This window comes from Chinchilla lanigera, unplaced genomic scaffold (assembly GCF_000276665.1).
Source record: "Chinchilla lanigera isolate Chin_1 unplaced genomic scaffold, ChiLan1.0 scaffold00098, whole genome shotgun sequence".
NCBI lineage: Eukaryota > Metazoa > Chordata > Mammalia > Rodentia > Chinchillidae > Chinchilla > Chinchilla lanigera.
In genome coordinates, this window is record NW_004955499.1 from 5156594 (window position 1) to 5184583 (window position 27990).

General features: G+C 47.8%; 2 protein-coding genes across 5 annotated transcripts in view; one reads left to right on the plus strand and one right to left on the minus strand.

Annotated features, from left to right (window-relative positions):
- Pudp (pseudouridine 5'-phosphatase) overlaps window positions 1-24894 on the minus strand; it is a 71191-nt gene extending 46297 nt beyond the window's left edge. Inside the window, exon 1 of the mRNA XM_005406540.2 lies at window positions 24752-24894. Within this exon, the coding sequence (XP_005406597.2) occupies window positions 24752-24827 (76 nt within the window). The 5' untranslated portion in view covers window positions 24828-24894. The remainder of the gene's footprint in view (window positions 1-24751) is intronic.
- Window positions 23858-27990, plus strand: part of Sts (steroid sulfatase (microsomal), isozyme S) — a 167412-nt gene continuing 163279 nt past the window's right edge. The window contains exon 1 of one of the 4 annotated variants that reach the window (XM_013505578.1): window positions 23858-24391. In XM_013505578.1, coding sequence (XP_013361032.1) covers window positions 24309-24391 — 83 coding nt within the window. In that variant the 5' untranslated portion in view covers window positions 23858-24308. The remainder of the gene's footprint in view (window positions 24392-27990) is intronic. The other 3 variants (XM_013505577.1, XM_005406533.2, XM_005406535.2) reach the window with 3 other exon arrangements.

Below are 27990 nucleotides of genomic sequence, written 5' to 3' on the forward strand. Positions count from 1 at the left end.
TAGGACTACAGGTATTCACCACCATACCTGGTGACAAATCAGTTTTAAATGAACTGTATAAATGATTTAAACAATGCTGATGGATCACCCATCTCTATATGGAAACACAGCTGTACTGGGGAAAAAATTAACATCCACCCATAGGACCATAAACCTAAATGTAAAATCAAAGCTACGTAACTTCTACAAGAAAACACGGCAAAATCCGTAGCGCACTGGGTTAGATGAAGGCTTCATACACAGAGCACAGACAGTACAATCTATGGGGGACATGTGGGTAAAGAGGCTTCCTTCAAAATTAAAAGATAGGAGGAAGCCGGCAAAAAGCACAGAGGAAGTGGAAAGACAATTATTTACCACATATACACACACAGTGCCTGTCTCTCTGTCTTTCTTTCAGCATCTCATACAAACATAGAGTACTTGAAGGCAGAATATAAGACTTTCACAACTCAGCAGTGAGATTGATAACTTGTAGAAGATAGAATTATTGTCCCCGAAAGATGCCCACATCCTAATTCCCAGAACCTGTGCATACAGCGACTTCTACGTAAAAGGGCTTTGTGGATGTGAGTCAGTAAGAACCTTGACTGGGTGAACCCAGTCTAATCACAAGGTCCCTCCTTTCCGGAGTTGGGGAGGAAGGTCAGAGTCAGAGAATAACACACAAACAGAGAAGGTTGGAACCACAGGATATAGTGGGCTCTAGAAGCTGGAGTGGACAGGAGAGTTTCTCCCCTCAGACCTCAGAAGGCGTGCAGTGCTGTCAGCACCTACAGTTTACCCACTGAGGCCTAGGGTAGACTTCTGGTCTCCAGCACTGAGACAGGAAGTCCTTGTTTTAAATCACTAGGTATGCAGTGGTTTTTTACAGCACTGATAAGAGGCTCACACATAACCCAACATAAAAAACATATTTGTAGTTTCCTTAAAAGTTAAGTGTACACCTGCTATTAAGCAGTAGGAGAGTCATTCCTTTCCTAGGCTATTAGTCAGCATTCCATCCCTGTAACAGATACCACAGATAAGTCAATATCAAAAGAAGAAAGGTTTATTTGGGCTCACAGTTTGAGAGGGTTTAGTCCATGGCTGATGATTGGCTTCTCCGCTTTGGAGGAGACACCTCATGGCTGGGAATTGAGAGGCCTCCAGGACCCAAAATTCCTGCAGACGACATCCCAAATGACATAAACAACTTTCACCAGACCTCACTTCTTAAGTTTCCTCCAGCTCCAAGAGCACCAAGCTAGGGACCAAACCTTCAAGCTATGGGTGTATGTGGGTATTTGAGACCCAAACTATACCATGGGAGTTAGCCAATGGAAAGGAAAGCATCTGCTCACGTTAGGACCTATACCTAGATAGTCACAGTGGAAGCTTCCTCTGTAATAGCTGAAGCCTGCAAAGGAGTCAGAAGAGATTGGACAGGTAAGTGGACATTCGAACTGCAATGCCTTCACACAACAAATTGCTCCTCAGGAGTGAGGAGAGCCACTGCAGGAACACACAAGAGATCTGAGCTCCCCAGGGAAAGACACACGAAAATGGACATGCTGCTGTGTGAACGCCAGAGGCTGACTGAGATACAAACAGGAGAGGTTCACTGAGCTCACTGTTACGGAGGTTCAAGAGCATGGTGCCCTGTGAGTTCAGCTGAGGAACAGCATCGTGGTAAACAGCATCACGAGGATGCCAGAGGGTGACCAGGGCCTTGCGGGAGGTGCTGCGCTGCTCCAAGCAAGCTGTTTTCCTGGGAACTCACCCAGTCCCCGGTAACGTAACCGAAACATTCATGGGCCCATCCCCAGCGACCTTACTCCTTTACGCTCTCTTAAAGGTTCTGCCTCCTCGACACCTTCACAGTCTCAACACCTCTGTTAGGCTGGAGGGGACGGCCAGGCTCTTATCCCCAGGGCTGTCCCTCCCGGGCCACAGGTGAGCAGAACCAGGGCACGGCCCTCATATAGCTTCTGGGTGTCTTCAGGCCTACACTCTACGCCCACACCTTCCTGGATAAGAGCAGGTTCCACCTTCTTTTATGTCTAATTATTGGGGGAGATGGGATAGAGGGGATAATTTAAGAGAAGAGCAAGTGAGGTGCCCTGGCTCACAGCAGGTGACAGCATGTCCCAGACACGGGGCACGGGGGCTCCTCAGAGAAGACACCTGCAGGTAAGGGGCTCAGCAGAGGCGCCTGGCTTGCTCAGTGCTAGGAGGTGCGCTGGGGCCGGCCCTGTAGCCCTAAACATTTCCGGGGATAAAGAGCGCTGGGGCCGGGTTTGTACATTCAAGCAAGTTCCAAGGTCTATACTTTGAGCTATCTGAAGGACAGTGATTCCTAAATCTTGCAGGTATTAGGATTAAAGGACTATGTTTCTTCACTTGTAGGAGAAGCTGGTAAACACAGCTAAGAGAAAACAGTGTAGCATGTACACTAAAGGATGCCAGTGTCCATGGGTACACTGTTCACATACTCTCTCTGTTCCTCTAAAAAAGTCTTCTGGATGAATCGTTTTCCTGATCACAGAGATGGTTGCCTCTCCCTTGCCGATGTCTCTCTCTGTTTCTTCTTACTTGCCCTCCCTGAAAGCTCTCGCCGCAGAATGGCTGAAGGTGAGGGCTGCTTTTGTATGTCCTTCAAGGAGGTAGCTGTGGCTGCCCCGAGTGCCCACATCCCCTTGCATTGTGAGGAATAGTAGAAGGGCTCATCCTCCCACAGTCCAGGGAGACCCAGCAGCACCTGCCCTGGGCAGCATACCGCGCCTACAGGGGGTTCATAATGACTATGCTCCCGTGTCGCACTAGGACTTGCCTCACCTACTTACACGCAGCACTTTGCGGGAAAAGATCTGCCTCCCAAGACAAATTCCCTGGTAACAATTACTAGACTCGTATTATGAGCTTCTATTTCCCTTCTTTTTAATTTTTAAATTTTTATCAGTCCCTATTTGCGGTACATAATGACTATGTCACTGTCACGCCATGGAAACCTGGTGCATGTACATAATACATCCTCATTCTTTTTACTTCCCACCACCTCTTATTATTTCCTGGTGGTCCCTTTCCCATTTGCAAAAGATCAATCTGTTTCCCATTATTCAGCTTTTATTATTTCTACAGATTATTCATTATTCAGCTTTTACTATTTATAGAGATCTTACTGAGCCAAGAAAAAGTTTTAACTTGCAGGTATCGCCCAGTCAAGATTTGTTACAGACTTCGGGGTGTTGGATGTATAACTTAGTGGTACAGCACATGGTTACTATGTACAGGGCCAGGGTCGATCAGCAGTACCAAGGGGATGGGGAGCTCTGATCAATTTTATTTTTTACTTTACTTTTTGTTTTGGAAAATATCATCAAGCCAGGTCTGAAAATACTTAAAAACTTAACTCTTTTTGTATATAAATATTTTAGGGGTTTCACTATCCAACAACTACATCAAAACCATCTCTGAAAACTTTTCTGAAGTTTGCTAAGCTACTTATGAAAGATAGTGATGCTATAATTTCCTTCCCTTCTTCATTTCCTCCTCTGGCTTCACCTCTCCCTTCTCCCTCTCCATTGCCCTCTCCACCTCTTTTACCCTCTCCCTCTCCTCTCCCTGTGGACCTTAAGGCATTGATTCACAGCTAGGGGTTGATGTTGCCCCTTGAGAAACACCTACAGAACAATGTAAATATATTTTTTAATGAACCTTTTCTTGTCCTATGTGATTTAAAAGAAAAGAGCATGAAGTGATGATTGCGAATCTCTATGATGAGCACAGAAAGAGTAAAGATGTAATCTGCATGTCAAGAGCAAAAAGGACAGGTGGGAGACTGAAGTTACACAAGATCAAGTGGTCGGTGGGCTGTTTACATTAATTGGTACTAATGCAAACTACTCTGCTATAAATGGAGAGGTTTACTGTAATTTGCGGAACCACTACTGAGAAAAGAAATCTCAAAACTACCTAGCAAAAGAAGTTAGAGACTTGAAAAGGCACATCAGAAAATGCAGTTCAGAAAGAACAGAGACAAATATAGAACAGTGAAAATAACAAAATACCACCTGCAAAGCCTAGTGTATGGATACTTGCATTACACATAACTGCTTCAACCAATTCAGTTAGATGGTATAACTTTTGTTGTTAGATTGTATAACTTTTTGAACTCACAGGGCTTTACTTAATCATGGAAACACTATAAACAGAATAGATTGAACCATAATCCAGCTATAAGGTGTGACTGAGAAATACAGATTGTTTAAATTAAAAATATTACTAAACAACACACTGCCATTAACCTCCCTCAAAACCCTCCTCCTTCCTTTGAATACACTTATCCCACAGTTCTTGCCACTTTCCACAGCAGTTCTGCAAACCCTCTTTCTTGAGTGTCTTTCACTGCCTCGTCATGGCTGTCCTGAAGTCCTGAATCTACTCAGAACATTTACTTCCGCAAACACTTTGACTTGAGGGGGAAAAGCCAGAAGTCACACAGCGTCAGATCTGGTGAATAAGTAGGATGAGGAGGCAGCGTCATGTTTTTATTTGAAAGAAACTGCCATCAATGTTCCCTCATCGAGGGATGTTCAAAAAATATGCAAAATGTTTTAAGTTTTCAAAGTTTACTACAGTAAAAGACATACTGCCATTACATCTCACAAAGCACTCCAAGTAGCTCCCTTCATTCAGACACACTTATCTTTTACTGTAGCAAGTTTTTTCTTTTTGACTTAATCGCTGAGGTATTTTTCTGTCATTTCTTGTCTATGCTGTGTACATGCACAAGAGCAAAAAGGTTGAAAGGAAAAGACTGGGAGAAGGTACTACCTGCAAACAGCAGTACAAAGACAGCTCCCAGACTGCGGTAGATCAGATGGAACAGACATAAGATAGGCACTCTGACCACAGAAAAAACACAAGTTTTAATAGAAACATTTCACAATGATAAGAGGTCCATCCTATCAACAAGGTGCACCAAGGTTAAACACAGATAGATGCACGATGCACAAACTGCCAGAATGGAGACAAAGAGGGAGAGCAGAGTCAGCAACGCTGGCTGAAGACGCCCCTCTCTCTCTTCTCACAGTGGGCAAAATGAGCAGACTGAAGATAAACACAGGGCTTTCCTTAATCATGGAAACACTATAAACTAAGCAGAACCAACTGATTCTTCAAGAACACTGCACTGGACCGTAACAGGAGGGAGGCACAGTATTACGTAGTGTCCATGGAAAGTTCTCTAGGACAGGCATAAGAAACCTTCAGAGAACTAAAGTTGTACAGAGCACTTCTACCATCAACAGTGAAATGAAATTGGAATTCAGTAATAGAACGAACTGTACAGAATTCACAAATATGTGGACTGCAGTCAATATCCTTCCTAGTCATCTATGGGTCAAAGAGGAAATCACAGAAAAAATAAGATACTTTGAGAAAGCCATGCAGTGAAAGCATTTAGTTGAAGGGAGATTTATGCCTACAGAGGCCTGTATTTTAAAATATTTTAAAAGAATAGTTAGAAAGATTACATGGCGCCACTGTGGCATAAGCCTAAAATCCCAACACTCTGGAGGCCCAGGCAGAAGGATTACAAGTTCAACACCAGCCTGAACCACATAGCAACTTAGCAAGACCGTGCCTCAAAATAAAAAGCCAAAAGGGCTGGAGATATAGCTCAGTGTGAAGGCCCTGGATTCAGCTTCCAGGAACACAAAGGAAAGAGTTTGTTAACTCCCATCAGCCCCTGCAGTAGGGCTTCTGTACGATGAGTCTGAAACACATGGAAACCACAAACAATCATCTTTTCTTGATGTGGCGTTCACAGCTGGAAGTCAATGGGGGCAGCAGACTGTCGTCAGAAAGGTGTCCGACAACTTCCTAGAGATGGCCCATCAGTTTGGGGAAAGAAATAGCACGCTAGGCAGTCCTCATTTCTGCAGAGTGATCACAGAAGGATCTACCTGACTCTTGACGATTACTTGGGGGAGGGTTTCTTTCTCGCCATTCTGTGCTGTCACTCTCTGATGCCTCCACAGGAGCAATGTGGATCATTCTCCTTGAATTTTAGGAGAAAAGTCCCACCACAGAGCTACACGAGGACTTTCCCTGTGCCCAAAGCCTCTTCTTCAGAGCTACTTTTCCCATGTCCTGAGTTGGGGGAAAGATAAATGCACATATCCCGAAGCTTTGTGAATGAAAGAAAACCACCCAATGTGCTTTGCAACATGCATAAAGGTTTTAGGATCCTCTCTCTGCCCAAACTTCTAAAGCTTTTAAAGGGTCTCTCTTTAGACCTTTAAGACAGCGATGGCTGAGGGTGAATGGCGTTCTTTTTTTGTCTCTCCCTCCCTTTCAACAAAATACTAGAAGATGAAACAAAAGCCTTTGTACTGAGCTAATTCTTCAGCCATTTTATTGTATTTATTTATATATATTTTTTGAGACAAGATCTTCCTCAATTGTCTAGGCTGGTGTCAAACATGCAATCCTCTTGTCTCGTTCTTGCCAGTAGCTGGGATTACAAGTAGGAGCCACCAAGCCAGCAAGGGGGCCACCCTTCTACTTCTATTCTTACTGCTGTTACCATAACTTGATGTACCGAGGGCCTGTGGGGACGAATGCAAGCATTCAGTGCAGACACTGCATTTTAAGGAGCTACTGGGCCACGCACATCATTGAGATCGAGAAAGCATGTTGACAATGCAAACAGCATCAATGTGCCTCTTCTAAAGACGCACAGGTGGTTGCATCACAGGCTGCTTGTCTTGGTCACTTTTCTCTCGTTGCTGAGACAAAATAATGTCCAAAATTAAAGAATGAAAGGGTTATTTAGCTCAGTTTGTGGAAGTTTCAGTCTGTAATCAGTTGGCTCCAAGGCACAGAGGCAGGTCACAGGGGCAACACTTGAAGGTGGCAGAAGACAGCAAAAGCAGCAAGAGCAAGAGGGGAGGGGGCAAGCCTCCTTCCCCTTCCTATATTGCATATGGGCTATCTCACCCTGCCCACACCATCTCCGTGCCCTCCTCTCCCACAGGCTCAGGGTGAGTACAGACTAAGGACCCCAGCTTCTTGCTGGGTCACACAGTTAAAGATCTAAACTTCTCAAACTGACACAATGAACACCCAGGAGCAGCAAGGGCATATCCTTTCCACCCCAGGATGTAGAAGTGCTGAGTTACCTAGTTATACTCCTAGATTCAAGTTGACACAATGTATCAACCATAACACTGCCATGTCTCTGTGCATTTCCTTCCTGTCTTGTGTCCCTGGGGGCGGAGGGATGTAAGAGAACACAACCAGAAAAGGATGCTGGGCTCCTAAGGCAGTGCTGCAGGCTCAGGCAATACGGGTGCAGCTCTTGGCCACTCACCGCCTCCTTCGGGGAGAGAAATCACTGTAAAACCCTGGTCGCCATGGATGGACCCCTTTACAGGTTCAGAACGGGAATGTGCTAGACGCACTCCACTAAGGCAAACCAAAGTCACACCCAGTGCATGTGCACTGCGCAGTAAACAATGAAACTGTTTCTCTCCCAGACCCGGAGGCTGAAGCCCAAGGTCCAGGCACGGCCAGGGCTGGCTCCTCCCCAGGCCTCTCTCCCCAGGATTTGTAGATGGTGACTTTTCCCTGTGTCCGCACATGGCTGTCCCTGTGTGTGTCTGGGTCTTCCCGTCCTTCTCTATGAGCTCCTCCATGAGCACACTAGTGCTAGTGGGTTATAGCTCAGTCCGGACCTGATTTCACCTTATCTACCTCTTTAAAAACCCCATGTGCGAAGACAGCCAATGCTGAAGGAGTCCTGGGAGCTTGACCTTCAAACTATGAACTCGAGAAGATCACAAATCAGCCCACAGTGTTGCGTTGCAGACCTTCACCTACTCAGCATTCATTTTTCTAAGAGTCCAGGACAGGCATGGTTTCTTATCTAAAACGAGGAAAGTGGGCCGGGTATGGTGGCACGTGCCTGTAATCCCAGCACTGAGGAGGCTGGAGCAGGAGGATCACTGCAAGTTCCAGACCAGCCTGGGTGACAAAGTGAGCGCAAGGCCAGCCTGAACTGCATAGGAAGACCCTGTCTCAAAAAGACAAAAAGAAACAAAAAATAAAAACAAGTGAGGGAGAGATGAAGGAAATGACTGAGAAATAAGGAGCCAGGTCCCTTTTCAAAAGGATATATATTTGCATACCACATACCTATTGGCAGGTCTCCAATTTTAACTAATTCTACCTAAGACTTCTTGAAGGAACCGCAGAGCACTAAGCGGTGCCTGGCTCCCTGCTATCATACACTGCTCTACTCTTAAGTATTCATGTGGGAACTGGAAGGATGGGAAGGAAGCATGGTGGGAAAACCACAGGCAGAGCTCCAAGGCCCAGACTTCCACACAGGAAGCACTGGAAGAGGGGCTCAGAAGCACCCAGTCGCCTTTTCAAGAGCTCCTGACCTTGACTGCACGCTCCTATGGCCAGGGAAGGGCAGTCCTGGGGGCACGCCTTTCCCTGAACAGGAGAGCTCAGCTGCTATGTCACTGACTCAAGTGTCGTGCTCATTTTCCAACTTATATGATGTTCCAATATCAGGCAAACTAGGATGCACGATGCAAGAGATAACCTGTTTTAAGAGCTGTCTGGAGGACATGTGCAAATGTGAGAAGTACAATAGAACAGAGTAAAGTTTTTGGCAAGCTCAAATGTCACTGGATTTAGGGGGCACACTGCTTACACACAGTAAGAAGTGAAAAGATCTCATCACTAGGATAAGAGCTTGGATCTACTCAGTTGGATGAGGATGTACCTAGGGGCAGGACTGTTTCCTTTAACAGGCAGACATCTCTCAACTCCTGCCTTTAAAAAGATGTTTACCAGAGCCGGGCATGGTGGTGCATGCCTGTAATCCCAGCACTTGGGTGACTGAGGCAGGAGCATTGCTGCGAGTCCGAGACCAGCCTGAGCTACAAATTGAGCTCAAAGCTGGCCTGAACTGCATTGCAAAACCTTGCCTCAAAGAAGACCAAGAAAAAAAAAAGATGTTTATCAGAGATGAGACAACCAGGCAGTATGCCTGTCAGCCCACCATTTTGGAAGGCTAAAGCAGGAGGACTGTGAGTAAAAGCCAAGGCTGGTGAACTTAGCAAGAGCTGTCTCAAAATAGTAAATGTAGCTCACTGCATAAGCTAGTACTGCCAAAAAACAAACAGAAAAAGATCACCTAATACATTTTTCGTGCTGTTTATTATTTTATTACTTATGCTCATTACTTTATTGCTCAAACTTACACTCAGTTTGGGAGATGAGGGAAGCAATGCTATAAATGAACTATTGAATGCCTAACTGAATTACGTGTACTTGCGTTTTAAGACTGCACTGTCAGACCTGCTGGGATAGTGAATTAGCTTGGTTGTTCTTCTGAACCTCACTGGGGAGACTTAAAACGGTCACTGACTGTCCAAAGGGTTCCATCTGACAATTCAGGCAATTGCAGGACTTGCTAGAGTCTGGCTTAGCACCCCCCCAACACCCGCCGCACGTGCTGAAGGCGCAGTCACCAGGCTGTATTGCTATCCAGAGGGGATGCAGCTTTTAAGAAGTAGGGACCAGGGACAGGTTTTAAGGCCAACGGGCTGTTCCCCAAAGGGGACAAGGGAACCCCAGCCCTTCGGCTTCCTCACTTTCATCATGGCCATGGTGTGACTGGCTTTGCACCCCCACACCCCGCCACCATGACAGGCCAATACACAAAGCACTGGGAACCCCAAAGCTGGGCGCCAGAGCAAACCTTCCCTCTTCACACGCGGATGGATGTCAGGCACTCATGTGTATCACACTGACAGAATCCTACCGCCATCCTCAACGGGGAAATACACATATAAGCTTCATAGATACGGCCAAAAAGGGGGAGTTTACAGAAAACTGTGTAAATGGAATCACTGTCACAGCCTCTTTACGATGTCTGCTAAAACATAATAGACTTCCAAGAAGAACACGCAGAAAGCGCAAGTTTAAAGAGGAGCACTCTGAATCTCCAACTTGTACCTTGCACTTCTTTTAAAATCAGAGTGAACAGGAGCAAACGGAGAACGTGAGAAGAGGCACCAGTGACCTCAGGGCTTGGTAATGCATCAGCGCTCGCGTGGGTCAGAGCTTTTCAGCAGAGCAGACGGCGTGAAAGGGAGGGAGTCCAGGGGCCCTGATAGAGGACTTGGTGGCACAGATGGAATCATGTTTTTGGTACGCCAAGTTGGTACCCAAATGGGACTTCCCATCACAGAGAGGAGATGGTGAGGAACATCCGGGGACAAGCCCACAGCAGGCGCAGCCACGTTTTCCGAATAGCGCTGCGGGTATGTAACTTCTACATCTCATCTCTCCACCTCGGGAAATGTGTTCCAATTACCCAAGCACTTCCCATGACAATGACTTTGGCGCCTCTTTGTTTATACTGTGGTGTGGACTCCAATGAACGATGCTATCAGATGAAGCAACAGGACCCCACGTGATCAATTCATGCCTAAGCAAAACTGCACATCTATGCCTACGAATGTAAAAAGGGTGCTATACGAATATATTTATGACTACAAAACCTCAACCCACCTTGCCCTTTGGCCCTTCTGGCAGCTGTGACTCTGGACCTAATTAGAGAATACAGGGACACGGGAAGGTGCTGGGATAGAATTAGTCACCCTCTCAGTGTTTCATTAAGGACACGCAATGATTGGCACCTAAAGATCGCAGGGCACACACAGACGAGAGTGCTTGTTCCTTCTGCTTCACACCCTCCTACTCCCCGCAGTGTACAGAAAGGCAGGCTGGAGAGAAGAGGGCCCGGACGCATCGGCACTGTCGAGGTGCCCGTCTGTCCGAGCATGGGGGTTGTTCATACAGTCACACAGGTTATTTGTGGAGCGCTGCTTTTCTCTTAAGGCTCGCACCTTGTCAGCCACCACGCCACGTGCTAAGTAAGGCTTTACAGGCACCCGGAACACACTGCAGAACCAAGGTCTGGCTTGGAGTCTGCTGCACCCCAGGAGTGTGAAGGACGCCGGTGCCTGTGGGTGTAGCGTGAAGCTTCCTCTACCCACCCAACACTCCACACCCCCTCCGTGAAAGAAGGCTGGGAACCCCAAACCTGCTGACCCAGCGGCTGTGACCTCTCCAGTCAGGCCCACTGCCTTAGCTTAGTACACAGCCCTGAGGACCTTTCTTCTGGAATATGACTCTTCTAGAATCCGACCAGGACTGCCCTTTCCATGATCCCATGAGTGGCTGGCCAAGACAGCTGTGCCGAAGCCCAGGAAGGAGCCCATCTGACCTTGCCCACTGGGAGCGTCACAGTCACACTCGGACCACACAGCATCCCTTATATAAGAAAGTCTACCTGGCAGGTAGAACCTCTCTGGGAGGAAAACTGGTAGTGTAATATTCAGCATGGAGTTTCCCAGTGGAGAGGGCTCCCATCCAACAATACCCTAGAGGGTAGAGAAACACAGAGGAGGAGGAGGAGGAGCAGGAGAAGAGCCGCCACCACAAGGGGAGGGACACAAGTCAGAACAGCCGACCTTCTAGACCCCTCCCAGGCCAGCTCCCAGCTCTGGGTGCGTGTGCCTATCTGCATCTTCTGGCCTCTATGCTGCCCAGAAATCCTCCAGTCTAACACAACTCTCCCTCCATGGCTGGCTACTCCACTGCCTGAGTCAGGCTTCGCTTCCTCTCCCATCAACCTAGACATCCTTGGGGTAGTTGAGGAGTGCTGCCCCCACAATCACTGCTCCACCTCCCTACCCCCACCACCTCATTTGGAGAAAGTGTCTTCCCTGACACGATTAAGTCATAGATCTGGAGATGAGGTCATTCGGTGTCATCTAAGTGAGGCCCTGGTCCAATGGCCGGAGGCCTGGTAAGGGAAGAGCCAGAAATGGCGGACATGCCTGTAATTCTAACTACGTGGCAGACTGTGGCAGGATGATCCTGTGTTTGAGGCCAGCCTGGGCAACTCAAAAGACCTTGTCTCAAAGTGAGGTAACAAGGGCTGGGCGTGTAGCTCAGCGCTCCCAGGGCCCTGTCCCCAGCAACCTGTCATGGGACAGCAGCAGACACTGGAGACAGGAAGCCAAGAGCCAACGAGGAACCTGGATTCCCTCCTTCAGCGGGAACCTGGCCCTGCCAACACCTGGGTTGTGGATATCCAGCCTCCAGAACTGTCAGAAAATCACTGTCTGTTGTGAGCCCCCCGGTGTGCGGCTCTTCGCTGCAACAGCCACAGGAAACTGAGACGGGCCTGTTACATCTCACACAGTCGCCCAGGGTTAAGTGACCTTCAACTGCATCCTCAGAGGCACACGCCCCTCGGTCATCTGTGCAAAGCTATGTGGTGGCCGGAAGACACATTCTGAGTTCTGAACCCCTCAGCATGGCCCAAAGGGTCCCCGCCGTTGCTTCAGGCTGCTCCATTTGCCCTCTGCTGTTGGGGTTCACTGAGTAACCACACAGGTCCCCCTCTCCCAAGCCTCCTGTTCCCTCGCCTTAGCAGCACAACGCCCTCCTGTCCTGGGCCAGTCTGGTCCTTCCTCCTCCTCCATCTGGCTCACGACCACAGCGCTACAGGAGCCCAGGATTCCCTGTCAGGGAGGCACACTTTCAGGTTGACTTCCTGTCCAAGCCCCCGAAGGAACTGTGCCATCGATAGCTCATGGATGATGCTAATATGGTAGATGGAGAGTGTGTGCCTCCCAGCACACGCCCCACCATGTGTGACCGGAGTTCTGCTCACCACAGGGACGGAGATGGATTCACTCACTGCTGCATCTCAGCAAGCAGCATGGGAAGGGAGCGTGGGCTCATGAGATGAAGCTATGCCCTGGACACCACTATCCCCCCCAGGGTCCTCACGAATGCATCCCACTATGCTTTGCTTAAAGGGCTACTGAGCGTAAGGCCATCTTTCCAAAGTCCCATGGCACAAAGAGCCGCTTGTCTGCAGCCACGGCAAGTCATTTATATCAACCACCTCTTACGGCTGGCTCCAGGGATTGCTCAAATGACCCAGTGGGTGGCTCTGCATGCTTTAACCAGGCTGTCCTCCACCTAGCTAGTCAGCACAGCTGGTTGAGCAAGATGAGCTCAGGTGAGCTACGGCCAGAGCATACAGAGAAGGGGGTCGATGCAGCCACACTTGGCTCGCGAATCCGCATGAAGACCGTGAAAGCAAGCACAGAAAAGCCAACACACGGGAGGGTGAGGGCTTCACACACCCACAGATGGAGGTTGAAGTCCTTCCTTTCACATGGACGATCCTCCTCTTAGACAGTACTGAAGGCCCAGTTAGGATCAAATTCCTCTGACGAAGGAATGTAAGAGAATACGCTGGAGGGAAAACAAAGAAAACCCTGGTGATGGAGAAATCTACACCCTCACCAAAGCGTCTCCATCAAAACACACCCGGGCTCCAACCCAGCGACACCACCCTTTCAAACACTAGCACTCGCCAGCTGTTGCTGACCCTTCTGCAGACGGCACAGAGAACTGCCAGGTACAAGGTGGTGGTCAGGTCTTGATGCATACAGCCATAAAAAAGCCCAAGGGCTGACAGAATCAAAGGGCAGCTGGACAAAAGCAAAAGTGGCACTGAAACATGGAGAACTAGGTAGGGACTTGGCGCATCTGAGAGGGGACCAAAAGATACTGAAGACTTCGTGGGACGATGGGACTGAAGAGACAGGTGACGGCCGGCAACATCACACAAGCCTCTGCTGAAACTGAGTGGAGGAAGAAAAAGAGACAGACAGACAGACAGACAGACAGAAGAGACACTCTAAGCCACAGGGCAGCCCAGGAGGTAAATCACAACCACCAGGATGGACATTATGACATGCACTGGGCGTACTATTCAGGTGTGATCACATACAGATACCATCCCCTCCCTAAGTGAGGACATGATCATTTCTGATCTAATAATAATCACTACTCACAGACAAGCTGCATAATATATTCAGAGGATTAGATGACTTTTGCAAAATCAGGTTACACAGTGCAGCAGGGCCTTGGGTCAGACACTGAACATGGTCTTTGACTTGTTATTCGCTTCCCTAAGGCCCCAATATCCTGGGAGACACCATGCTTTGTCTGTGATGTGTCATAAACCGGGAGACAGGGAGCGAGCAGGACTCTGGGGTGCTGGGGCTGGGGCAATTCACCAAGTGGGTACAGAGACATAGGAGATGATGGCCCAGGCTTTATTTAGAAATGTAGCCAATGTTTCCCCTAAGCTAACACGGGCTTGGGCTGTGGACACCTCCTCTCAATAAATTAACAAGGTGAAATTAAGTCTGCAGGTATCACTGGGTGGATCTTTGCTGAAAGATCTGCCTTGGTACCCTCTTCCGCAACGGTTGCTAACGATGTCAGATGTGCCCGCACTCAACACGTCTCAACAGGGACCAGGACAGTTTGTAGCTGTGACCGAGCAAGTCCTCTGGATAAGAGTTATAAGTACATGTTTCAGTGGGCTTTTCCAACCAGCTTCCCAGGTGGGGCTGTCGGCTTTCTTTGCCTAGTTTCTCAGTAGAGAGGACCAGTTGCTTCAATTCCAAATACCAAATCCGATTATGACTGGACATTGAAAAGCTTTGGTTATCTCAGAAATGCCATGTCAAAGCTGATGTGTATACACCAAAATGTCCACACAAACACCAGGGCTGTGAAAGGGAGTAACTTGGCTGGATTTTTCTTTTTACCTTGATGTATATACTAGTCACGCACAAGATTGTGTGTGTAAATCTCACTTAACTGAAGGAAATGTTTTGTGTTAAATGTTACTGGTTGTCTTGGTTACTTTTCTCCTGCTGCTAGGACAAAACACCGGATGCCCAGAATTAAGGAAGGGAAGGTTTATTTAGCTCACAGTGTGTGGAGGTTTCAGTCCATACTTGTCTTCCTCCAAGGCAGCGTGGCACATGGCAGAGGGCAACACTTCATTGCAGTGGAAAACAGCAAAGTAATGAGAGCATAAGGGAGGAGCAGCAGCTGCGAGAGCAAACCTCTTTCCCTCCCTTCCACTGTATGCAAACTGCCTGCCCCTGGGCAGGTGTAGCACTCACATCTGTAATTCCAACACTGGACCATGAATCAATCACAAACTCTAGAAGCCTGTCCCAGGACTGCATGAGGTTTTGGGGGGACATACAGACACAGACTGTGAACACTGGTTCATGTCTAGATGTTCCCCCAAAACCTCATGGGCTCATAGTAGGGGCTTCTGGTGGTTCAGAGCTGGCTGGCTGGCTGGTTGCTGTCAGGACGTGGGGTCTAGTTGGCAGAGATAGGCCAAAAGGAGGGTGAGCTGGAAGGGTGTGCCCTCCTCCTCGACTCTTCACTCTATTTCCTGTGTACTATAGGCCCCACACAGCTCTCTTTTGTTCTGCCCCTCTTCCATGCTGCCCTGCCTTGGATCCAGTCAAATAGTCAATCAAAATAAAACATGAGTCAAAATAAACATCCCTTCTAACTCACAGGTGTCAGGCAGGTATCAGGTCCCAGTGATGACAAAGTGACTAAGACATTAAGATCCACAGGGAAATAAGAGGGGCAGAAAGCAAATAAGAATGTATGAAAGGGCTCTATTGAAAGCAGCAAACTGTTTACTCTTTAATGAAATCGATCCTTATCTGTGGCTGGACCAAAATATAAAACACTTTCCCATTAGCGTTTCATCACTAGAAGGACATATTTGAGGTAACTGATTCATGGAGGAAAGGTGTGTTTTGGCACAGTGTTGAAGAAGCGCCAGTGCATGAGCAAGGAGACCAACTACTGTACCATCTGAGTGAAGGGCAGGACCCCAGTGATCTGGAGACTTCGGACGAGGCCCCTAAAGGGTCCACTACCTCCCAACAGAGGGCCAAATACCTTGCCCTTGGGGGCGGTTGCTCAACATCCAAGTACAGCAAGTTAGCTGTACAAAACGTTTCAGTGATGACCAAGTAATTTAAAAAAAGGAAATCAAGAAAAGCCTAAAACAATGCTAAAGTGACGGAAACTGCGATGCATACAAAGGGGTCCTAATGCCAGTGAAAAAATTGGGTACAATAGCACAGACACAAGAGTTGGCATCACTCCAGGAAGTGAACCCAGAGTGCTTTATGCTCCTCACTTTAAATAGCATCCATTAAGTACTACTCAATACTTTTGCTCGTTACGGATCATGTGTGAGAACACACCCTAGTATGTGGGGGACACTTACTCCTAGCTTGACCTCTCCTGAACCACACGCGTCTGCCTGTATTTCTCCCCATGGCTTTGGACGTTTTATAGAATCCAGGCCAGGTCACATTATAGACGGGCCTGGATCCTCTGGGTCCAGGTTGCTCCTCTACCTGGCTCGTTCCTCTACCCCTCTTAAGTGACATTCAGAGGCTCACCAAGGTTTCTGAAACTTTGCTGGCAGCCCCTCAAGAGCACCTGAGGCCATACTGCCTCACTCTCAGTGGAGCTCAATCAGTCCCAGGGGTCAGACGGAGGCTCCATGGGCACCGTGAGGGCAACCTTGTCTGTTGTGTGCAGCACCAAGGTATAAGGTAGACTTCCTCTTCCCCTCCACCCAACGGTCTTAGCTTTCACAGGTGACGAGTGGGTGTCCCAAATGTTTACAAAGGGACTTCAGATTGCAAATCTAATACTACCATTCACGCTCTGCTACAAATTGGCATACTGTCAAAGAACTGCACCCAGCCCTACTTCTCTCTCTCTCTGTCTTTCCTTTGGAGGATCAAGTTACACAGATTTCTTTCTTTCCCTAATGTGGAATATCATTTTGAAATAGTTTCAACTCTTTCCATTTTGAATTGTGGGACTGCTTCCTGCTGACAGAAGGCAATCTCTCCGTGTCTTGTGTTCCACTGGCCCCGCCCCGGGAGATTCAGGCACTCCTTCCCAGGGTCTTGGTCCCTCTCCCTGGTAGAGATGTTGAGAAATAAATACTCGGTCACTTTCAAGCACTCGTGCATATTGCTTTCTGTGCTGAAGTTGTGTAGAAGGTAGGACTCTACTGGGAAACACAGGTCAGTTTGAACTATGAAGTTTGTCTCACAAGCAAAGCACAGGCACTTGCATTTGCTTTTAGTAAGTTTGTGCTTTTCTAGGCGTCCTGCGCCATGTGGCAAGGGTCTCCCGACCTCATGAGGAAACCACACACACACAACCCATGACTTGCACAGAACTGATTAACAGTAGGAGCTGTAGACGTGCTCCTTCTTCCGTGTTTTACTGCAACAAGCACATGGATCCGCAGTGGAGCCATGTCCACGATCCAGTCCCCACCATGGTTCATGTAGCCATGCTCTCGTCAACCTGAGCGAAGCACAGCCCAGCTGTAAACCCCACCTCCTGCACTGGGACACATGGCATGAGGACCAGCACCTGGACCTTGCCTCTTGGGTTCTGGACTTCTCATGGAGCAGTTCCACACCACCGAGGCCACCCACCACTGAGGACAAGAATGGGCTGGACACCTGTCCTGAGGATGTATTCATATCTTCCCCCAAAGACACAGAGTGCATCTTTCAGAAGTGCCTAGCCAGACTACACTGAGGCACTGGGCACAATTTCTGGGGAACACAAGAACAAGGGAGACAGCACCACATGAAAACAACCAGACAAATCCAACATGGGGACAGTCAGGTAGTTCAAGATAGGCTACAGGGACGTAACTACCAACCAGAACTTTGGGAAAAACTAGAAAACTCCCAGGCTAAGAGGAGATTCTTTACTTCTGAATTTCAAACAAGGTCTCTTTGCCCTTCCCTCCTCATGATCTCCTTGATTTCTTCTCCTCTCTCTCCTTTCCTTCCATCTTCCCTTCTTCTCTTCCTTTCCTCTGTTCCTACTTTGCTGTTTTAAAGCACAAACCCTTTGCTTGATGAAAAAAACTCTTCTCTACTTCAGCAAACCGGTTTACCACCTGCCATTTCTTCTCCTTGCCCGCAATCTCCTTTTCCCTTCTTTGCTCCGATCTCTGCCCACCAGTATGCCTGCCATTCTGACTTCAGCTCGGAGGAGTGCTTCGCCCACAACACACCCTTACTATGTGTGCTATCAGCAACTACTGACACTTTGCACTCACCATGCTTTAAGTACCAACTGGACTCTAGCATTTCTAAAGGACTCATTCTGAAATCTCCCTGCTCCCGTTCCCAGCACCTGGAATAATAGTTTCGAAACAGATAAAGAAGGGGTAAATTCCTTCACTCACCTAAAGCTGTGGTACTCTCTGCTTCAACTGAAGTGAAAGCAAGTCAAATAACCCCGCCTTGGAAGGAGCTTCCGCATGCTGGACAGCGCTGACCTGGAGCACAGATCACTCCAAAGTCCTCGTGAAGAAAACCTCTCTAGCCTGGGAGTGGAGGGCCTGTAAAGGGGAGGGACTTTGGGTGCTGAGTGTAGCTCTTGCCCCTGTGCCTCCAGGTCAGCTGTCACCCCCAAAGCATGTGTGCTTTCACTTTATATGCAGACCACGCAGTCTGAGGGATCCAAGGCGTCACACAAATGTTGGTTTGCTCTCTCATCTGTCAGAATGGCTGCATCATCTGCGTCAGTTTTTAAATAGAACATCATCAAGCACAGGAGAGCATGTCTCTTGGCCCAAATCCCAGGTCTGGTAGAAGAGAGGCAAGGGTTGTTTGGAGCGCCACTCCCCTCCCTGGAGCCGCGAATAAAAGCCCTATACTTAATCACTGATGGTGGGCATCACAGGACACAGCTGAGGTAGGGCAGAGGGAGGAGGAGGTCGGAGGGAAGGTAGTGATCTACTGTTACGGGCTGGATCTTCAATGGCCCTGGAAAGCTCACGTGCTGAATGCTTGGTCCCCACCTGATAGGGCTATTGGGAGGTGGTGGAATCTTCAGGAGATGGAGGGCCATGGAAGAAACTGGGTCATCCTCGACAACAGCACCTGCCCCCTTGCTCCTTCTCTGCTTCCTGTCCACCAGAAGTAAGCAGCTTGCACTACCCCATGCTCTATCTGACCCTAGGGAAAGCAACCATGGACTGAAACCACTGGAACCGTGAATCCAAACAAAGCTCCCCTCCTCCTACGGTGATTCTCATGGTATTTTGTCACATTGAGGGAAAGCTGACCAACACATCTACCTATCAAACTTTGCTCACTGTGTGCTCGTATGATAGCCCACCTGTGCACAGACAAGGTGAAAACACATATCCCTTTCACTGCATGTATGTTAGGCTTACTACTTTCCAAAAAATCCTCACTAGGAGCTGAAGGGGTACTTTCATATCATAAATATTTGTACCAAAATATAAATACAACCCTACCTCCCTGCCACTAAAACAGTAAAAGACTGTAATATATTAAAGGCTGTATTTATTAATCACTGGTAACCACTTATACTTGATGCTGGAAATTTTATATTCAAATTCAACTCAATGAGGCACAACAGCTTACCTCCTGCCTACACGCAGGCTGTTATCTTACTTCAGGCTTCTGCTACGACACAATATTTTAGACTAGAAAATCTGTAGACAACAGAGATGTATGCTTACAGTTCTGCGGGTGGGGAAGCCACAATCATGTGCGTCAGAACCCTCTCTAGTTCACAGATGGTGCCTCCTTGCTGGGTCTTCACATGGCAGCAGGACATGCAGATTCCCGCAGGACTCTCTTAAGAGAAAACTCTTCACAGTTGCAAGGACACAGCTGTCATAATATAACTGCTTACCTTTTACCACGACTGGACTGGGGATCAGGGTTCAATATAGGAGTTTTGAGGGGACACCAGCATTCAGTCATAGTAACTGTGCATTGCTTGTTAAACATCTCATGGAAAAGTCTGACAAGTAACCAGGAAATTTATACAATGACTGTTTCTAGCAAACATTTCTTAGAGGGTGACTGCTTTTTAAGGACTGTTTTAACTCTCCATCTACCCCTAAAAAATGACGGAGTAATTGATATTCAAATGATATTTAAGAAAAAGGAAAAAGAATCAGAATAAAGATGAAGCAACCATATAAAAGAGACCAATAAATCCTCTACCACCCAGCTTTTCAAAGAGACCAAAGAGCAAAGTAGTTGTTCCAAAAATAACAAACAAGAAAGTGATGACTATTCTCCTCTGATTCCATCCAGTTTACGTAGCTAAGATTCCAAATAAAGCCACATCAGGAGGAACAGGAAGCCAGGAGAAAGAAAAGGAAGGACAGACAATTTGTTTCCCACCTGCACTCAGAAATCTGCTGAATGTTTCAGTCATAATGCCAGCTCGACAAGACTCTCAGTTACCTACAGAATCCTGCAACTTAAACCTCGCCCCTTCTCAATCATTCTACAAACAAGAACAGCAGTACTAGGCAATGAATGGCTAACTGTAGGAACAAACTTCAAGCTGACATGGTTCAGGTCTGTGAGATGACAGAATCCCACGGGTGCTGAGCCCTTAAGACAATGCTTTTTCTCTAACGTACAACAGAAGCTCTTTCTCCAAGGGTCTTTCAATCCATAACACAAATCCAAGGTGTCCTGTGCTTCCTCTATCCCAAACCCTCCAGTTTCTGAAAACAACACTGTTATTCACTGATTGTACTGTAATAAGAAGGCACTTTGGATGCTTCTATTCCAAGGTGTCAGTCAGACCTCAATGTTTCACTGATCCAGGTGAAATAAAACCATGGGTACAGATAGCCGCCAGGGAAGCAAGAGCAAGGGCAGAATGTGAACCAACCACAGCTGTTGCCTGCATTTCAGAACCAGATGACATGATACAGGTTGGTGTGGGGCTGGGGTTTCTCCAAAATGAAGAGTATGTGGTCACTGTGTTGCCCCAACCAGCATTTCTAGAAGATTCGAGGCTAAGCGGTAACTACACGCAGGCCTGCGGAATGATCCCTTCTTTTGAAGTGCACCAAGATTCTCAGAAATTCTGCTTGGAATGAATGACACATCATTAAGTGACAGGAACCAACTAAAGCTGAGAAGTACCTTACCTCCAGCTTTAAAAGTCAGACATATCGTAAGGGTTCCAACGAACACAGGTGTCTGTTCTTCCAAAAATTCACCCAGGGCATGTGCTAATGTCACAGAAAGAGACCCTGTTTTGGTCCTCACCTTTAGGGATGTCTGGAGGTTTAAGGCAATAGTCTAGGACAAGTTAAGGAAAGGTGATGGTGTGAGACCACATTCACACTTGTGTCTGCGGGATTTTGCCTATAGGCTAACCACGTCAGCTCTATCCATCAAGGAATCTCAGGGCTGGGCACCAAGTCTATCACAAACGCCTTGCCTCTGGGACCTTAAGGTGTCTCATGCAACCCACATGGTGCAGCAGGCTCTTCTATACCATCTGAAGTGCCAATACTGGGTAAGAGGGCAGAGACGGGCAAGCAAACAGGTATAGAACAGGTCTTGACTCTGCTACATGATGGTGAAATAGAACCATCTGTCACTCATTGCACTCTCTATTTATAGGTATCTTATTCCATGGTGAAAACTCCAAATATTATTTCCCCTCCTAGATTTTCCTTATTACTTTCTGATGATTTTTAAAGGATTTTAAGAAACTCCTAGAAAACACGCTTAATGCATACCACATATGACGTACACCCAAACTGCAAATTCTGACTGTTCTTAAAACACCCACCCCACCTCCATCCACCCTACCACTATGGCCATTATCCACAGCACACACTAGGAGCTGCTACACCCAAATCTGGATCTGTAGTGGTTCACTAGATGTGCTTACGGAACAGCTGAGATGAGACGGCCCAAGGTGAGATACGCTAACAGCATATATTTTGAGGATCTAGTTATCAAAAATAAATGTGAAAAAACTCAATGATTTTCTTAAACTATGTGCCTGATAACAAATTTCTGGGAACATTAGGTTAAAATACATCAAACCAATTTCATCTGTATCTTTTTGGTTTCTACATTTGCTCTGGACAACAAATGTCTTTTTTTAAGGAAATGTAGCCCATCTTTTCTCCTCATTTCAGTTATCTACAGACTAGGTAATTTTCCAATTCAGGTACTCAAATCCGAGATACTCGTCATTTTTCTTGTTCCTTCAAAATCTTGTCACTGTTTTAACTTTCAGGGTCCTTTTCACTCTCTGAATGACACCTAAGAGTCCAAACTGAGAACTAACTCACAACTAGTTAACTGAAACCTTATGTTAATTTAAAAAATAGATGAATCTGAGCTGGGTGAGGTGGTACATCCCTGTAATCGCAGCCGCTAAGGATGCTGAGAAAGGAGGATCACTATCTCCAGGCCAGCCTAGGAAGACCTTGTCCCTAAATTAAAAAATAAAAATAGTTGATGATGTAGGGTTCAGGGAGAAAGTGCCAGCCTAGAACACGTGAGGCCCCGGGTTAGATGCTGGGCATAAACCCAAAGATTAAAAAACCAAAAAAAAAGCACTGAGTCCCAAAGTGTCCTTTCAGTTTGAAAGGAAAACTACCAGCATCATTTACTTCAAAAGCACTGTGAAATTCCCAGTATTTTTCACAACAGTTTTGTAAAATACCGATTTACTTCCTCATTCTGCTCGGATTAATCAACTTTCCTGTGTAATATAACAATTCCCCATGAAACTATTTTGTTTTCAATTCCACTTCCCTGACTTGTACAGTATTGGGGCTACTCTGACCATGACAGCTTCCTGGGTAAAGGTAACAAAAGTTCCAAAGCAAAAAGAGAGATGCAGAAAAAGAACTCATTAGAAACTGGTGATCTATTGTTATCCAAACAACAGATACACGGAACGGAGGCGCTAAACAATTGGCACACATTGGTCAGTTAAATGACATAAAGTAGCGTGTGCTTGGGAAGCTGTGCTTTACAGGAGATGTTTTGTGAAACACAGGTACCTCAATGGTACACATCTAAGGAAGTTCTGTGAGATCTATCCATTTCAAAGGAGCATAAGGGGTAAGGCAGCAGAAATAGGGCAGAAAACGAGGGAGGAGGAAAAAAAAGAGCTAGGTTTTAAGTTTCCAAATGGCATGAATCAGTTCTGGGACAGGAACAGAGCAAATGGCGGGCAGCACAGATCAATGCTTCATCAACCATGCAACCCACTTCAACTGCCCAAAGACCCTAAGGAGCTCAATGCCAGTTACATTCCTCTCTTCAGGGCTTGGCTATATGGTGTGTGAAACCCAGGATCAGAATTGAGCATCAAGCTCATTTACAAATTTGAAAAATTTAGTTTTAATGAGTCATCTTGGTTTGCATTAAAATTCATGAGCCTCTCTGAGCAGGTTATCTGGACTCTTTGTCATAGAATAAGGAATTTATTTGACAATTAGACTTCTTCCCTATCTGAGTAAGAAAATTCATGTCTACAAGCTTCGCTTTTGAATCCCAGCAGCTTTTCAAATTTCAAACCTGCATAAACTGCTCATGCTAATTAGTGACTTCCGCCAGGATTCCTTATTCCTCCTTTAGAATTCATCAGTTTTTATCTGTATCCTTAAAAAAAGGAAAAAAAAAAAACTAGTCCTTGTGTGCCTTTAAAAAAAATCTGTCTCATTACAGCTGAACTCAGAAATGAGATCTTAGAGCCCAAGGTCACACACACAAATTAAGATGAGCCGATCATCCTTTATTCTTAGAGCTAAATGGGTCTAGAATCATTTCTAGACTACCTTCCTCACTAGCTGCTAGACCTCAGACACCCAGCTTTACCTCTCTGAGCCCCAGTCTTTTGTTTTCAATTAGTCAAATAAAAATATTTCCTCCTACCTAGTAGTGTTGTATGAGATGAAGCAATCGCAATCATGTCAACAGTCTAAACAAAGTAGGGAGTTTTGTTTACAGATTCAGGAAGCCTTCCAGTACAAAGGATTTTAGAACATATGTTTCGCAGCATTTAGTCAGTGGAGGCTTTGGGTAGCGATCAACACCTCTGTCTCTGGAGTTTTTTCAAGTGAATGTCTTACTCTCTGAATTTTGCTTGGATCCCTCTTTCTAGTAGAGCGCCTGTCTGCCAGAATGGACTGAGACAGTTGAGAACATCACCAAGGATCCTTAAATCAGTGTTTCTCAAAACTTTGAGGCACTTGGATTCGGACTGCGCAGGTTTGGGGAAGGGGTGCCCGTGCGCGAGCCTGAGCAGGCGGGCAACTGGGCAGGGTTTCTCAACTTCTGCCTTTCTGGTGTTGGATGATTTCCGCTAGTGGCTTGCTCCAGGGCTGAATTCTGCGAAGACTTGGACTTCCCTACTTGGCAGTTACCCCACCTCCTTAGTCCAGCTGTGACCCTGAAAATGTTTCCCAACCTTGTGCTCCGAGGAGGAGGCCGTCAGCAGCAGGGATGAGGTCAATTGAGAACCACTTCAGCGAAGGATGCTACAACCCACGTCCGCGCTCTGCAGCAGCCCTGGAGCAAGTGGGCAGGTACCCTTGAGCCTATTTTGCAGCTGGGGAAACTGAGGCAGGGCACCGATCGCGGTCGCCCCCAGGGTGGCGGGCAGAGAGCCGTGTGCGCGGAGGGGGGGGGAGGGGGAGGGGAAGAGGGAGGAGGGTGCGGCACCCCGCGTCCTGCCCGCACGGTGGTCCCCGGGGACAGCGCCCCCACGTGCTCCGGCCCCACCGGAAGCGGGTGCCGGGGCCGCCTAGAGGCGACATCCACCGGCCGGCTGGGACATGGGAGCGCGGGCGACTCGGGACGCCGCCCCTCCGCGGCCCCCCAGCCCTGAGCGCCCACATCCGCGACCCCGCGCCCTCCCGGGACCGCCGTCACCGGGGGCTACCCACCCAGAAGCAGGCCGTCCATGTCAAAGATGAGGTGGGTGACGGGCCGCGGCGGGGGCGCGGGCGCGGGCGCCGCCATGATACCGGAGACTCCGACACGGTGGGGGCAGGAAGGAGGCGCGCGCACCCGCTTCCGCCCCCCCCTTGTGCTGCGCATGCGCACTCTTTCACACGGCCTCTCCGCGCACGCCCGCGCTTCCGCAAAGCCACTGTGCGCACGCGCACTGTAACCAGCGCCGCATACGCGCGCTCCCCGGGGTATCGCGGCGCTCGCCCCAAGCCACACCGCGCACGCGCACTCCACTCCGCCCGTGTTTCCGCGGGCGCGCGCGCGCGCTCCCGGCAATTCTGCGCGCGCAATCTTGGGCATGCTCCCTTTTCTTGGTAGCCGCAGAGCTGAGCAGAAATAAAGCGCGGGCGGGCGCCACATAGGCATCCGCTGGAAATTTGCCCCTACTCCTTGTTCCTTTCATGTCCCATGCTGGATCGCTCAGCCAAGTCCCCCGGGGAGCCTGGTCCTACACTCTGGGTGGTAAATTCGTGGCTTGAATTGGGAAAGGGCGACGATTAGGAGGCAGGGGACAGGCAAGGGGCTGTGGAGTGCAGAGGAGGTCGTCAAGATGCCCAGGGTGGCATCACGAGCCACCGGGTTGCAGCCAAATGATCTCGGCCACGGGATTCTGGGAGGGGTTCGTCCGGGTCCCGGGGAGTATCGCAGGCCCGCTTCCCTGGGACCTGCGCATGCGCAGTGGCGCAACCGTGTCTGCATCCCGGGGCTGTATGCATCCCGGGGCTGTACGCATCCTGCGCTGAGCCAACCTGGTAGGAAAGGTTTTGAAGGGAGAGTGCTGTAAAGGTTGCCAGCTGAATAAAGTGCTCTACCCTTGTTCGCTAGATCTTTTGGGGTGTTCCTTTTTTTTTTTTTTTTTAAACTTTTCCAGACCTACCAGTGTACAACCTAGAAACACCTTTAAGCAGGACCTTTGGAGAAGCTGACGTAAGGAAGCGGCAGGGACTGTGGAGCTCGGAGGGTGCATTTTCCGGTTAAGGGCGTGGACATCCGTTGAGGACATCCCTGAGTTCTGCAGGAATTCAGCTTAGCATCTGCGATCCAGGCTGAAGCTTTAGGATTCAGCTTCTGCCTGTGTGAAATAAAGGTCTTAAAGGAGACGAGGCAAGGTAGGCCCTTGGTCAGGGCATAGTACGTGTTTGATAAAATTAGGCCTTTCTAGACCGATTGTGATAAGAGATTTTCCACCCGGGCAATGCAATCGAACTTTCCTTTTAGAGGAAGGAAAGTGTGGCCCCAGTGCATTCATTAGTGGGTTCCGCGTTAGTTTACTGTGGCTACTATTAGCGACAGGCCACAAACTGGCTTACCTAAGTGACAGAAATGGAGTGGCTTCTGCTTCTGGAAGCCACAAGTCCTAGATCGAGATGACTGCAGGATTAATTCCCGAAAGGCTGTCAGAAAGCGATCTGTTCCTGATCTTTGCCCTTTCCTTGTGTGTGACTGTCCTTTGCAATCTAGTCCTGTCTTGACCTTGGTTTTCTACGAACGCCGGTCATGTTGAGTTAAGCCCTATCCTAAAGACCACACTTCAGCATGAAGAGCTTATTTCCAAATAAGGTCACATTCTGGGAGCTGAGAACGCCAACACTGCTTCTTTTGGGGGCAAGATTCAATCTATAACAGGCTTCTTCCAGATGTGTTTGCCGGGGTCCCTACAGTAGGCCCGCACTCACTAGTGGAGTCTTTAGAATTCCATTACCAGCTCCTTTTCCATTCTCTGGATACACAGATGATAGAGTTCGTTTTTGTTTTTTTTTTTTTTTGGTAGCAGCACGGCTTTGCTTACCTGTCAGAGTTTTCAAAAGGGAAAAAGGTCCAGACGCCAGGATGTAGAATAAAAACCTAAGAGGTCACCTGTGTGGTGGAATTGATCTCTGTGTCAATTGGAATTGATGCTTGGTGCCTGGGAAAGAGCATGGGAGGTTGCCTGGCTCTTGAAGCTTCCCACAGACTTGCTGCAGAAGTAACCAAATGCAAAGAAGCGGGTGATCAAGATGTCAGACTTCCAGGGTCAGAGAGAGTTGGAGAGGGTCACCCTTGCATATTTCTCCAATCCAGCTCAGGGGAGGACTCTTGAGGGAACTTGACTTTGTTCCTTTTGCCGGGAATCAAAGTGCTGGCAAGGGAATTTCCAACAACTGCAGCTCCAACGGCAAAAGCCAGTGGCAATCTCAGAAGAGAATACAGAGGATTCTCCTGGCCTTCAGCACCTTACAGACATGAATACCTGAATCACATCGTGGTATTAAAGGCTTGATTCCCGCAGTCTTCCAAAGCATCTCTTGCATGCCACAATGGAAGACAGCTCTTCTCTTAAAAATGAACCAAACCTGAATACATGAAGGCTTCTTGGTCACAGGTTGGATTGGAAAAGAGTATTCTTCAAGTAATATGATTTGTATGCAGGTGGCTACTTACCCTTTCCTTTACTTCTTGTGCAGGGTTAATCTTGATCGGTAATTGGATTCACCTGAGAGGGCACTAAGGGCTAGTAAAGCACGTTTCTTTGTGTGTCTGAGTGGGTCTTGGGGGTGTACCCCTGGGGGCTGTATCTTGTCCCTGGCCTCTTCCTCCCTGGCTCCTCCCTGTCCTCTCTGCTTCCTGGCTGCGAGAGCTGAGCTGCTTTCCTTCATGGTGTCCTTCCGCCATGTCCTCCCGTCTGGCTCCAGCTGACCATGAACTCAGTATCTCTGCAGTGAGGCAAAATAAACCTGTCCTGCTTTGAGATGTGTCTGTCCTGTATGTAGTCCCGCTGATGAAAAGATGAGAAATACAGCCTTTCATGATTCCCCGTAACAACCAAAGACGGGCAGATGCTTTGCAGAAGGAGGATGCATTTCCGCCCACGACTTACAGCTTATTTTTCCCTAATCGTGCTTTCCCTTTGGTACAGCAGCTTAGTGTCCCTGACAATTTTAAAAGATAAGAGAGAAGACACAGAAAAATGCGCTACAACAATGTCAAAGAACACGAACACCTGTTCGAACAAATAAGCACACCGTCTTTCCTCATGCTACATAGAAGCCTGAACATGTGTCACGTGAGATATATTTTTCGAGCTATCCTGTCCTTAATAGCACCTTTGCTTTCCTCAACTTCTTTGTTTTCCTGCCTTGGTCCTGGGTCCTCTGTCCATGTGTTGTCTGTTGTATTAGGTAAGCTGTTTGCC